This window comes from Gastrolobium bilobum, unplaced genomic scaffold (genome assembly GCF_033153095.1).
Source record: "Gastrolobium bilobum isolate Gb01-03AN ecotype WA unplaced genomic scaffold, APGP_CSIRO_Gbil_v1 utg14062, whole genome shotgun sequence".
Taxonomy (NCBI): domain Eukaryota; kingdom Viridiplantae; phylum Streptophyta; class Magnoliopsida; order Fabales; family Fabaceae; genus Gastrolobium; species Gastrolobium bilobum.
Genome location: NW_026898155.1, coordinates 107117 through 121673, shown reverse-complemented (window position 1 = coordinate 121673; position 14557 = coordinate 107117). Strand labels below are relative to the sequence as shown.

The 14557-nt window shown below is 34.5% G+C and overlaps 1 protein-coding gene across 1 annotated transcript; it reads right to left on the bottom strand.

Moving 5' to 3' along the window:
- Window positions 1-9048: 9048 nt before the first annotated feature.
- Window positions 9049-13202, bottom strand: LOC133313334 (uncharacterized). Its single transcript, XM_061514701.1, has 12 exons — window positions 12753-13202; window positions 12619-12673; window positions 12426-12525; window positions 12119-12341; window positions 11713-11766; window positions 11488-11630; window positions 11358-11450; window positions 10585-11155; window positions 10305-10419; window positions 10139-10188; window positions 9763-9903; window positions 9049-9291 (listed from the first exon to the last, which is right to left on the bottom strand). Exons 1-12 carry the CDS (start codon window positions 13200-13202, stop codon window positions 9049-9051), a joined length of 2238 nt encoding a protein of 745 aa, XP_061370685.1.
- Window positions 13203-14557: the final 1355 nt, after the last annotated feature.

Genomic DNA, 14557 nt, shown 5'->3' with positions numbered 1-14557 from the left:
GTGATAATGGTAAATACTAACCAACTACTTATGCTTCACGCACTCTTTCCCTTTGGACTTTATCTATTTATCAAATATTCTTACGGTACAACTTTGGTTAGCGCATTTTTTTTTTCTTCCCCCGAAATGTTGCAACATACATTTCATATTGCTCTGAATCTTAATTATGTGAATTATTTGGAAGTGTTGCGAATTTTTTTTATATCTCTAAGAGTTAAACGCATGACTTGTTTTTAATGAAAGTAGAATATAAATTAGTTACTGTAATCGCACTCCTAATTAAACATTGGGGAGATCGATTTACTATAAAAAAAAGTTTACACCTTTTACAACTAATTTAATCACCGATGATTTCCGTCAATCTAATGGTTATAATTTATTGAAAATTAATAAATGTGACATAATAAATGTTATTAATTTTTAATAAATTATAACTATTATATTGACAAAAATCAACGATGATTGTAAAAATTGTAAACTTTTTTAATGATACGTGAATCCGTTCCCTTAAACATTACCTACTGTATAAAAAAAAAATTCTTCGTAGACATTAAAGTTTCTATTTGTTTCAAAAAAAAATATTATTTTTATTGTCGGTTTCAGCCTTTCATTCCAACTTTCAGCCAGGTGTTGGTTTCGGATTTTGCATGTATGTTACCGTGGAGAGTTTTCCATGTGGAAATATAAAATTATTAGATTTCAGAAACAACGATATTGGTCCCCTGATATTATCAACGAGATTCTAACTTTCTCACTGTTTCTTTATGATATATTGTTTATGTATTTTTTAAACATATATAGTTTTTAATTAAACCATCCATTCCTTGTAAAAGTAAAACTTCATCACTCATCCTTAAACAAGCTTCCAAAGGCTAAAGCTTCCTTCTAAGGGCAAAAGAATTTTCCAATACAAGTTGATTAGATAAATTTTTTCAAACTAATATATTCAAACACGTCATGAAACTTTACGGGATTCGTTTCGTCACTAATTCTGACAGGATTGATGTCATGTCAATATCACGTAGATAGTTCCGTCACTGAAAAATTTCAGTAGGCCATAACTTTTGAATATTCCACATAATTTTTGAGATATACGCAATGACACCTTATTTGACATTTTTTCTTCCACAAACATAGTTCAAATTTGCAACAATGTTTCCACAATCACAAGAACGTTTAAACTCATAAACTCTTGAGTTCTTTCGGAACCAACACCATGAACTACAACATGTGTCATTGATTTCTTAGCCTAGTTTTCTCAGGGTTAGCCTCTAAACCAACAATTTTTTAAACAACAAGAAAAGTACTTTATGGCTTTATGTAAAAAGAAATGTTGTTGTCTATTGTTGCCTGTGCGCGTTGATGAAGAGGAAACCATGATTAGAAAATTTTGGGGTACAGATACTTACTTTCTAACAAGTTGAATAAGTTTTACATAATGAGTCATCATTCACATAGATATAACGTGTCAATCGATGACATGTGCTGCAACTCATAGTGTTGGTTCGGAAAGAACTTGAGAGCTTTTGGGATTTAAATGCTCTTGAGATTGTGGTACCATCATTGCAAATTCGAATTATTTTTGTGGGGATAAAATATGTCAAAAGAGGTGTCATTCCGTAGATCTCGATAAGTTATGTGAAATAAAAAAAAATCACCTGATTTGAATATCCGAATAAAAAATTATGACCTTCCGAAATTTTACAGTGACGAAACTGTCTATGTGACGTTGACATGACATCAATATAGGATCAATGACGAGACTAATCTCGTAAAGGTGCTTTAACTATTTTTGTGGGAATAAAATGTGCTAAACGACGTATTTGACTGTATTAATTTAAAAAAACTTATCCAATTAACTTCAAATCTGCAATTTTTTTTTCCAACAATATTAGAAGGGTGCTTTTGCCAGGAAGATGAGACCAAATGGCAAACTGATGCGGTGATGCCCAATGATTCTTAAAATTAAAACGTAAGGATATCTCAAACTAGTTAGAGAAAAGCTCGTGCAATTAATGCAACTAAATCCACAAGTCAACTGCGATCATTTACTCCTTGATTGAGAGACCCGGGGGTTCCTCGATGAGAATTTCGAAAATATGGATCAAACGAAAAGTATTGAACTCCAAACTAGCGAGAGAATTTATTATGTTCGAGATCACCATTTTTTAGGTGCTTCTTTAATTTAAATGAAAGGATAAAATTGAAAGAAAAAAAAATAGAGGAAAAAGAAATTAGTGTTATGAGATGGAGCAACAAATCATTGGATGGTCCGCAGCATATTAAATATTTCTCCAAACTACATTCATTTGATCCAGGTTATCGCCGACTCAAACTTATCAACATTTTCTATGAAAAGAGAACGACAATCTTCTACACTTGATCTCTCCCAAATGCGATGTATCAAAATTGCTCATTTCCATGCCCTGTTGCCACGAAACTCTCATTCTTAAAAGCCGATGTATACGAAATCATTGCCGTAGCGGGAGACTCCAACGAGGTACAGAACTCAACCAAAACATCTCAATTTATCCACAACGATTATACTCTCCTCTCCCTCTCTCATCACCAACTGCAAAAATACTTACTGAGCCCCTCAGAGTCACGAGAAGACAAAACATTTATACAAGTGGCATTAGAATCCAACTTCACGGACGATGCAAAATGGAACCTCTCTTACCAAAAAGAGTGTACTTGGTTACAAAGACTCCCCTACCTCTCTCCCCATCTTCGACTTCTTTAACTGATCTTTTGTTATCAACATCGCACTTTCTTTGCGTATACCTACCTATCCTTTTCATCCTAGTGAAAGCTTTGGTTCTAATCTCATAACGATATCACTAAGATCTCTCACTACTTATCAATTCAGTTCATTTAACAAAACTTCTTGATTCAAGTGATTTGTGTAAGTTAATTTCATCAGTAATACATTTATTCAAGTTCAACAGTAATCATTCAAGAACATGACAGGGGATCTTCCGAATTTATGAGTTTCACATAAACATACCTTTATCCATAATTGCGGAAGAACTTTGATGGTGAGATCCTTTCTCTGAGTCTTTACCCTTCACTGTTCTTGTATCTTCTTTGATAGGGATAGGATACAACTATCATAGGCAGACTCAGATGGAACGTTCTTTCTTGTCAGAGACACTTACACAGAAAACTGACCATATAACACTTATGTAACTGCACCTATCAGCAGTTACTCTTTTAATAACTTCCCTTTACTGTCAATTACCATTATGCCCTTTTATTAATTAAATCAACTGACACTTAATATTATACATGAGACACAATAAGTTTTACATTCTCCCACTTGACTCATGTCATGAGGTGTCCCTTCATGATTTAATCAACATTCATTATAATGCGCATTTATTAGGCTAAAGGTTCCATACATTGACTTCATCATAATTCATTATTAGAAATAAAATCAACAAGAGTCATGGCGGTTGTATGCTATCAAGTCGGCATAGTCCCTTCCATGTACTACTATATTGACTCTTCTTCCTAACATGATACTTTAATGGGAAGTACACATTATGTCCAACAATAATGTCTTCATAATGGACCACAAATATTTTCAATATCATCACATATACTTGCATGCATTCATAAATTGAAAATAAGACAATAATAGAAACAAATATTCATCAATGAGCTCAGAGTGTCAACACTTAATACATAACAATAATTATCATCATTCATTAGCTGACATAATGCCCATTCTACATACATGACCAGTAAATGTCTTGGGCGGTAATCCCTTCGTCAAGGGATCAACTATCATAAGATCGGTGCTAATATGCTCTATAGACACTCTTTGTTTCTGAACCTCTTCTTTAACGGCAAAGTACTTTAATTCCATATGTTTAGCACCTTTGGAATATTTGTCGTTTTTAGAAAAGAAGACAGCTGCGGAATTATCACAATAAATTTTCAGCGGCTTTTCAATATTGTCGACCAATCCAAGCCCTGAAATAAAGTTCCGTAGCCATTTAGCCTGAATTGTGGCTTCAAAGCATGCCACAAATTCAGCTTCCATAGTGGACGCAGCTATTACAGTCTGCTTCGCACTTTTCCATGATATAGCTCCTTCAGCTAAAAGATACAGGTAACCACATGTAGACTTTCTTGTGTCTACGCATCCTGCAAAATCTGAATCTGTGTATCCAATCACTTCAAGGTTGCTAGACCTTCTATAAGTAAGCATGTGACCTTTAGTTCCTTGCAAATATCTCAGAACTTTCTTTGCTGCTTTCCAGTGATCCATACCGGGATTACTTTGGTATCTACCCAACATCCCAACTGCAAAGCTAATATCTGGTCTCGTACAAGTCTGAGCATACATTAAACTCCCAACTAATGATGCATACGGAATTGCCTCCATTTCTTTTCGTTCCAATTCACTTTTAGGACATTGCATGAGACTAAACTTATCTCCTTTCTGAATTGGAACTGGAGACGATGAGCAGTTTTCCATTTTGAATCTCTCTAGAACTTTATTAATATATGCTTTCTGAGACAAACCTAACAGTCCTTGTGATCTATCACGGAATATTTCTATTTCTATCACATAAGCTGCCTCACCCATATCTTTCATTTCGAAGTTACTAGAGAGAAACTTCTTAGTCTCATTCAAAAGACCAAGATCGTTAGTTGCAAGCAAAATATCATCAACATACAGAACCAATAAGATGAACTTGCTCCCACTGATCTTCAGATATATACATCGATCAACGATGTTTTCTTTAAATCCAAAGGAAACAACGGTATCATTGAACTTAAGGTACCATTGCCGTGAAGCTTGTTTAAGTCCGTATATTGACTTCTTAAGTTTGCACACCATGTGCTCTTTACCCTTTTCTATGAACCCCATTGGTTGGTCCATGTACACATCTTCATCTAAATTTCCATTTAGAAAGGCGGTTTTCACATCCATTTGGTGTAACTCTAGATCATAATGAGCCACCAATGCCATAATAATTCTTAACGAATCCTTCTTTGAAACTGGTGAAAAAGTTTCTTTATAGTCAATGCCATCTTTCTGAATGAATCCCTTTGCAACTAGTCTGGCCTTGTAACATTCCAAGTTACCATGAGAGTCACGTTTGGTCTTAAAGACCCATTTACAACCAACTCGCTTGCACCCTTCTGGTAACTCAACAAGATCCCAGACCTTATTCTGTTCCATAGATTTCAACTCATCTTTCATAGCATCTAACCATTTATCACCATTTTCACCATTCATGGCTTGTGAAAACGTTACTGGATCATCCTGAATACCCATGTCAAATTCAGACTCTTGTAGATATACCACATAATCATTAGAAATAGCAGGTCTCTTTTCTCTTTGAGATCTTCTTAATGCTATTTGTTGTGGTTCTTCTACTATGGGTTCATTCGGTTCATCAACAATGATCTCTTCATAAGTAGTAGGATCATTAACTTGTCCTTCGTTATTATTGATTGGTTCAATAGCATAAGGAACAATAACTTTACTAGAGCTACAAGGTAATGGAACTTGTACTCTCACTTCATGAATATCCACTTTACGTGGTGTTTCACTCCCACTAACTTCACCATTCTCAATGAACCTTGCATTTCCAGATTCAATAATCCTTGTAGTATGATAAGGACAGTAAAATCTATACCCTTTCGATTTTTCTGGATAACCAATGAAATAACCACTGATTGTCCTTGCATCTAGTTTCTTTTCTTGCGGATTGTAGTATCTAATCTCTGCCTGACAACCCCAAACATGCAGGTGTCTTATACTAGGTTTCCTTCCAGTCCAAAGTTCAAAAGGAGTCTTTGGAACTGACTTACTAGGAACCCTATTCAATACGTACATGACAGTTTTTAGAGCATAAGTCCACAATGAAACAGGTAAAGAAGAATTACTTAACATACTCCTAACCATATCCAGTAAGGTCCTATTACGCCTTTCTGATACACCATTCTGTTGCGGTGTACCGGGCATTGTGTATTGAGCACAAATACCACGCTTTTCCAGAAATTTAGCAAATGGGCCCGGATGTTGTCCACTTTCATCATACCTTCCATAATATTCACCACCTCTATCAGACCTGACAATCTTCACCTTTCTGTCTAATTGCCTTTCAACTTCATTAATATAAATCTCCAAAGCATTTGCAGCTTGAGACTTATCATGCAGCAAATAGACATAACCATAACGTGAATAATCATCAATGAAAGTGATAAAATATTTTTCTTTATTGAAAGCATTAACATCAAACGGACCACATACATCAGTGTGTATAATTTCAAGAAGCTGAGTGCTCCTTGTGGCTCCTTTCTTTGTGTGTTTTGTTTGTTTTCCTTTAATACAATCCACACAAATATTTAAATCAGTAAAGTCTAAATCCGGAAGGATTTCATTATTTACCAATCTTTTCATCCTTTCTTTGGAAATATGTCCCAAACGTTTGTGCCACAAGTAAGCAGAACATTCATTAATTAAGGCACGTTTAGTACCAACATTATGATGCAGAGTCATAAGCGTTTCAACATAAAGATTATCAAGACATAATTTATATAATCCATCACATAAAGTACCATTACCAATCAAATGATTGTGCTTGTACAAACTGAAACTACCACTACCAAATTTAAAAGAGTAACCAGCAACATCAAGTTTGGAAATTGAAACCAAATTCCTAGATATACTAGGTACATAAAGAGTTTCACATAAATCCAAATGAAATCCACTATCGAGAATTAAACGGTAAGTCCCAACAGCTTCCCCCAGAACTTTCACTCTATTGCCCATAAGGACAAACTTTTCATTTGGCTTTGTGGTTTGGGTCATAAGAAATCCCTGCATTGTATTAGAAACATGAGTAGTACAACCAGAATCAATCCACCAAGTATTATAAGGAACTTCAGCCAGGTTTGATTCATAACATACATAAGCACTAGGCTTACCTTTCTTTTCGAACCAAGCCTTACGTTTCAGGCAATCCTTTTTGAAATGCCCTTCCTTTTTACAGAAATGGCACCTCATCTTTGCATTACTTTTCTTTTTGTGGATTTTAGAAGAAGAGGCCTCATTCACTTTAAGGGGTCCTCCTCCTCCTCCTCCTCCTTTCTTCTCATGCTTCTTTCCTTTATTCTTTTCAGCTCCTTGATGCTTTACATAATTGATAGAATGAGCTCCCTGATTCTTAAGTCTGGTTTCCTCCTGAACTAACATACTGTGCAATTCATGCACATTCCATTTGTCTTTCATGGTATTATAGTTCATTTGGAAAGGACCATACTCAGACGGTAATGAGTTCAATACGAACTGCACCAGGAAGTTCTCATCCACATCCATTCCCAATGCTTTCAGTTTTGCCGCAATGCTTGTCATTTCAATAACATGCTCATGCATAGTACGCGAACCATCAAACTTCATGGTGGTCAGTGTACTCATAAGTGTCCCAGCAAGAGACTTATCAGCTGTTTGGGAGCGTTCTTCCACAAGTTTCATCATTTCGATGGCACTTTCAGTTTGTGGAAGAGCTGACTTAATGTTGCTTGCAATGCTCATTTTCATGTACATCAAACTTAATCTGTTGGATCTTTCCCAGTTCTTAAAATGATCCCTTTCATCCTCAGTGCTTTCATCAGTAATAGCACCAGGTATCTCTTCTCTAAGAGCCATATCCATATCCATTACCCCAAGGTAAAATTGGATTTGCTCTTTCCATTCAGAGAAGTTCAGCCCATTAAAAACTGTAACAGTTGAGAGCATGGAATGTGTAGCAACTGGTACTTCGAGGAATAACATTTAAACATTAATGCTTTGATACCACATGTAAGTTAATTTCATCAGTAATACATTTATTCAAGTTCAACAGTAATCATTCAAGAACATGACAGAGGATCTTCAGAATTTATGAGTTTCACATAAACATACCTTTATCCATAATTGCGGAAGAACTTTGATGGTGAGATCCTTTCTCTGAGTCTTTACCCTTCACTGTTCTTGTATCTTCTTTGATAGGGATAGGATACAACTATCATAGGCAGACCCAGATGGAGCGTTCTTTCTTGTCAGAGACACTTACACAGAAAACTGACCATATAACACTTATGTAACTGCACCTATCAGCAGTTACTCTTTTAATAACTTCTCTTTACTGTCAATTACCATTATGCCCTTTTATTAATTAAATCAACTGACACTTAATATTATACATGAGACACAATAAGTTTTACAATTTGTTGTTTGGGGTTCAGAAACAGATTCGTGGCATGGATTTGTGGAACTTGGATTGTATTGAACATGATTCGGATTGTACAAGGTTTCTACTAAAGACATGAAGAGGAGAGAAAAAGAACAGCAAAAAGAGCATGAAAAATTTGCCTTTTTGCGAGCAGGTCATTGAAGAAGAAAATTGGAGAGGATTTGCAATCAGGTTGGTGCCTTCGCAGTTGGAGTGGGTTTAACACGGTCGTAAGTTGGATCTATAACAGGACTCTGTTAGATTTGAGAAATGTGAGGGTTGAAACCGGAGAGTGAGGGTTTTGACTTGGGCCGGTGTCCGTGTCTGCAGTGAATTAGGGCAAGGAAATGAATTTTCCAACAGGAAACATTACAAGCGAATTCCTACAACTTGTACCATAAGAAAAGGTACTGAAGGAACTCGGGGTAGCAATGTAATCATCAATTTGTTATTTTTTATATAATTAATTTCTAATAAATAATTATATTTTTATAATTTGAATTTAAAATATTTTATATACATCTTTATTATCAAGTAAGATAAATATTTATTCGTATAATTTAAATTTTGAAAATCTTTCATATATAATTTTCATTTGCATATTTGATTCCTTAATATATATATATATATATATATATATATATATATATATATATATATATATTATTATCAGTGCAGTACCAACAAAACCAAAACGCATGGAAAGACTAGCAAATGCTAATCCCTTTCAATTATTTTAGAGATCGAAACAAATCAGATGATAATTGATAGATTTAACCATAAGAATATGACCAAAATTTCCCATTAAATATCAAATTCTTGTCTCTGTCTTCGTTGGCGTCTTGGCTAACTTGAATGCATCAAATACTGATTCCCTCTGTTGAACTTCGGCATTCTGGACAGAGTGCTCTGCATCAATTGAAGACCTCCTTAATATCTCCAAAAGCGACACACCTGGCTTTTGAGGTGTGGAATTTAGGGTGGTATATTTGTTCTGCGTATTTCTTTGGAACTTGGCTGAAACAACTTTTGGTGGTTGGCTCTCCTTTTGAATCTGAAAGTTACATCCGAACAAAAACGCATTACAGGCATTGGCAAAGAAACCAGCACAACAGAGTCATGTCCTATCGACACCATTGTTAATATTATACTAAACATAGATTAAAACAAATACTTGTAGATGTTCTTTTCATATGATGAATTGACCGTTGAGCTTCGTAGTAATGATACTTGGAATAGAGCATTTGAAACACATCATTAAAAAAATAATATATTATCATGTAATTCTGTGTTGTCAAAAAAATTTAAACTTATTTACCAAAAAAATTTAAACTTAATGTAATTATTAACATAATCAAACTTTTCAATCATAAATAAAGGGTAAAAATGATAATACAAACAAAAAAATTACTGTGATAGTGCTTCAATTTAAATTTTTTGAAGCAATTGCAACAATAATTCAAAGGACAAAACAGTTTTATTTATGGTAGACTGTGCTAGCTTTCTAATTTCTGATAGTCATTACCATATCTGAAGAATCCTCTGACATTAATACTGAAGTCCTGCTGTTGCTGTCATCTCGCTCAAATATAAAAGATCGGACCTTGCTTGATGCACGCTTAGAAGAGGGCATAAAACGATTTGAAGCCCGACCGACAAAAGATGACTGCAATATTTACAATAAGAGAACTCAGATGACACCTTAAATATAGTTTAATAGTTTATCACTTGTATTACTGATGAAAACACATTCCTGTGATTCAAGTATATCGTTGAGATTGGTGTCAGATAAGTATCTAGAGATATAATGAAATTATTTAACAACTTTGCTGGGAAAAGGAGCCCATCATCAAGTAAAATAGCTTCATTTGTTCCACATCTAGCAGTTCAAACTAACCTACCTTTGATGATATGTTTATGTTTTGTCCAATGAGTGGCATATCAAAGAAGGCTGCAGCGTAAATTAATGGCAGAAACAATTAGTATTTTCACAATCTAGAAGCCTGATTGATATACATTGCATAGGTTTTGCTAACTGCGCAATTTGATGAAATTAATATATCTTACCAGGAGTTCTTCCTTTTCTCTTGGTCTCGGGAACAATATTTAATTTTTTTATGAGACTGAAAACTTCCCTGCTACTTTCATCCTCAGCCGGTGAAACGAATGTAGCTTTCTCTTCCTGTTGCACATTACAATATTTAGAAACAGCAAAAGTCAAATCTTATTTGATTACATGAGTACCTCGGTACATGCAAAGATGGAAATGCAATAAACTTCAGTAAAAATAAAGTGACCGTAAATTTCAGTAGACATTTATTAAGGTTGGTGAGAAGTGAGAACTCACAACTTTATAAAAGTGGCATTGTTTAGCTAGCCTCTCCTCAGTTTCCTCATCATCAGATGATATATATGCATCATCTTTATCTGTAAACATCTGTGGGATCATCTGCTTCACCTTTTTCAGATTGATCTTCACAGCTTCTGATGGAGCAATGTATTCTTCGGCTTCATCATCAGATTCATTTTCAGTTTCTATGATTTCCTCATCTCCCTCTTCAATTGAAGTTTCTTTCAATTTTGAACCACAGTTAAGTTTCTGGAGTAAATTATCCATTCCAGCTGTGTCCTGTTGCTCAAGCCACTGCTGGTGGAGCTGGTCCCGCTTTTCTCTATCAACTGGCTTTTCTTCGTATGCAGTTGCTATCATATCATTAAGTTCCTCGATATCGTCATCATCTTCACCTTCTTCTTCATCTTTGAAATGCTGTAGGTCATTATCACTGTCATCTTCCTCTTCCGCTTCTTCATCAACAAAAGCCTTTACAGGATCACCGCTTGAAGGTAAAGTTAAGTCAACCGATCCATGTATATGTGGATCTATGTTCTCCTTGCCATTGTCCTCATCATCCGAAGAGCTGAAGAAAAGAAACAGTTGTCATTTTTCACTTTTTAGAACAAGTGGGAGGCAAAATTAAAAGGTCGTGATTTGTCAAAGAAAAGGATACGTAGGTCGTCATTACTTATCAATTAATTGCTATCACATCGTCACTACTCACAAGAGTTTTCCAACATAAAAATACTATACTGTTATTTTACTTCTATATACGTGTATCTAACCCAAAGTAACAACGAAGTAACAATGCTAGCTTCATAGTAGCACTAGCAACATTGTCACCAGTTTCATGTGATGAATAGTCAGTGGCACTAAATCTGAAGAAAATAAAGCAATAAACTTATAAACACTTACACATCATCATCAGGAGGAGCAGAATCAAGTTTCAAGTTCATTGCAAGCATAGATGAGACAAACACTTCTTCAGAAGGATTATTAGGCTTCTCATTTACATCCTCGTCTTCAGTATCACCTCTTTGGGAGGCAGAAAAGAGTTCCTATAAATTGCAGTAAAACACGCAATTAGTATAGAAAATCTACAGTTAAACGCAAGCACTTATTAAATGGCTGATAGAAAACCTGAGTATCACCAATAGGAGCTCGAAATGCATGCTCAGATTCTGAACCCATATCCTGAAACTCAATGGATACAAGGATTTAGATAGCAATGACGTCTCAAGATTACGTAAACACACATCTCCCCAAAAAACTAAGTATGAACAAAAAGATTACGGGGAAAAAAGCAAAGCAATTATCTTCTACATAAGATCATTTGAGATTTCGAATGTCTCAATTGATATGCTATCATCACATTAAATAAATCAATAAAAAAATCAGTGGCAGCAGATACAAATCCCGCACTCCAAATACATAAGCAAAACTAATGCATAAGATTTTCTACTATTTTGGGCTCAAGAAATACCTAATGGAATTGTATAATCAAACTAAGATATTACTTCCCACTAAAATGCACTATCTGACTTACCACGGCAGAAGGAATGCTTTTACAGCTTGAATCATCTGCAGCATCGTTAGATCCACCAAAATGCGATTTGTCTAAATTGCTGGTGGTGGCTGCAGGGAAAGTTGGCGGTGTTTCTTCCGGTTCTGCCTTTTTTACCTTATCAATTATCTCCTCAATCGGACAGGCATGTTCAGAACCATCACCAACAAAGTAGCCATCATTATCATCAAAAGAAGCACTAGATCTACAACCAAAGTATGCATGAGTGTGTTGCACGAGTTTAAAAGAAAAAGAAAACCAAACAAAATCTTAATGCAAATCGACCTACTTCTTTACAATCTCTAATTTTCTCTGCCGGATTTTATCCAATATCGAAGAAATTGGTTTCTGAACGAGAGGAATCGGTTTAAAAGCTGCATCTCTAGTTTCTAGTCAAATTGAGGTGAACCGTGTGAGTCAGTATAAACTCGACACAAAACAAAACTAGATTAAAGAACACAGCTTCCGATAAATATTTATACCTCGAAGAAGTCTCTGAGAGTCAGCTCGAAGCCGTTTTAGATTTTCCCGTCTTTCCTGTTAAATCATGGAATACACAAATTAATAAACCAAGAGTCAAGTTTATCAGAATGTTTCACTGAAACAACGTATAGACCTTCTCGGTTTTTCTTTTATTGGAGATAGATTCTTTACTGCCGTCACCGTCGTCGATTCTCTTCTTCTTCTTCTCATTGTTCTCTGAAGAAAAGTCTAAACGACGTCGTTTTCCCTCTAATTCGTTGGTATTCAGATCCCCAACTTCTCCCTTCTCCTCCGTGACTTTTCCGTCAAGCTCCTCACCGACAGAATCAAACTCCAAAACCCTCGTCGCACCCAAATCATCTTCGTTGACAGTGACACCTTTTGAAGTGTCTTCAAGTTCGGGGCTAGATTCACCATTTGACTCCTCCAGTTGTCCGCCGTTTGCCAATTCAGGAAAATTGGTAGGAGACGTAGAAGGAGGAGAATATTCAGAAGCCCTAATTACTTTCTTCAGACGCTTCAGCTTTCGCTGTTCCTGGACGGGAGAGGAAGGCAATAGCTCAAAATCTTCGTCGCTCTCCATGTTTGATTTGATCCGAGTTTCTGTGTTTGATTGAACAAAATAATTTGGCTTTGAAAATTAACGCCTCTAACCTCGTCAAATATCATTCCATGATTCTAACCTAAAGAAATGGCGGTAAATGCTTTTGAAATTTGTGTAAACGCGCTAACTGAAAATGCTATCTTTTTTTTTTATTCCTTTCACCGGGCCAATTTTCGAATTTATCATGTGTACATTTTTATTTTGGGCAAGTTATCTTTACAAATTTTTTTGTTTACAAATTCTTATAAATTACACTATCTTTTTTATAAGAACATTAATTTTACTATGTTCTTCCAAAAAAATTTGTGTAATTTATAAAGATTTATCAAAAAAATTTGTAAACGGCTCTTTCCCCTTTTATTTTTACCCGATTGATTGAAACCCTCATTTTTATTATTAAGCAGTATAAAATTTGGGAAAAGTGTTTGTCATTTTAAATGACAGAAAGTTATGTCATTTTAAGAGAGATACAGATACAGAAAATTTGAATTTTAAATTAAAAAAAACCACCTATTTTCTCTCTCTCATGATTTCCGTTTTTCTGTGTCTATCTCTCTGCTAAAATAACATAACTTATGTCATTTAAAGTGACAAACATCAAATCCATAAAATTTACGCAAAGCTTTCCTAAATTGATAAAAAATTACAAATAAATGCAGAAGGTAGAAAGACATTTTTTTTTATATAATTTAAAAATTTTCGACACAGAGGAGAGGACTATCGCTATGACAAAGTTAGGATAAAACATTCATTTTAAGAAAATCTATACCGAAATTACAAATTATTTGCTAATTAAAATTTTTGAATTTAAATTTAAATTTTGGAATTATCATTAGCTCGTTTTGTGGTTGAGAATAAAGTACATAGGAAAAGTTCTTCAACAAACATATATAATTCACTAATCTTTTTAATATTTTATAATAATATTTTTCATAAAATATTTGTTTTTCTCATAGAAGTGCAGCTTAGTTGGTTTGGTGGTATATAATACACTAATCCAATAAAAATTGTAATATATGGTTGAAAAATTAATTTTATAATTTATTAACAAAATCTAGGGTATAAGAATTTCCCCTGTACTAGACAACAAACAAATTGCTTCTTTCATGTCAAAAATAAAGATGGCTTCCTTCAATTCAAATATTTAAATATATTGAACGTGAAACTTCACTACTCACACGTAATCCTAACAGATATAATCTATGAGCCATGTTCTTACACAGATTATAAAAGATTGTCTTGTATTTTTAAAGAAATAAAGAGATCAACATCATCCTGCTCCATGATTATGGTTTTCTAAGAAAAATCAAAATAAACTTTTAGAAATAGTCCAA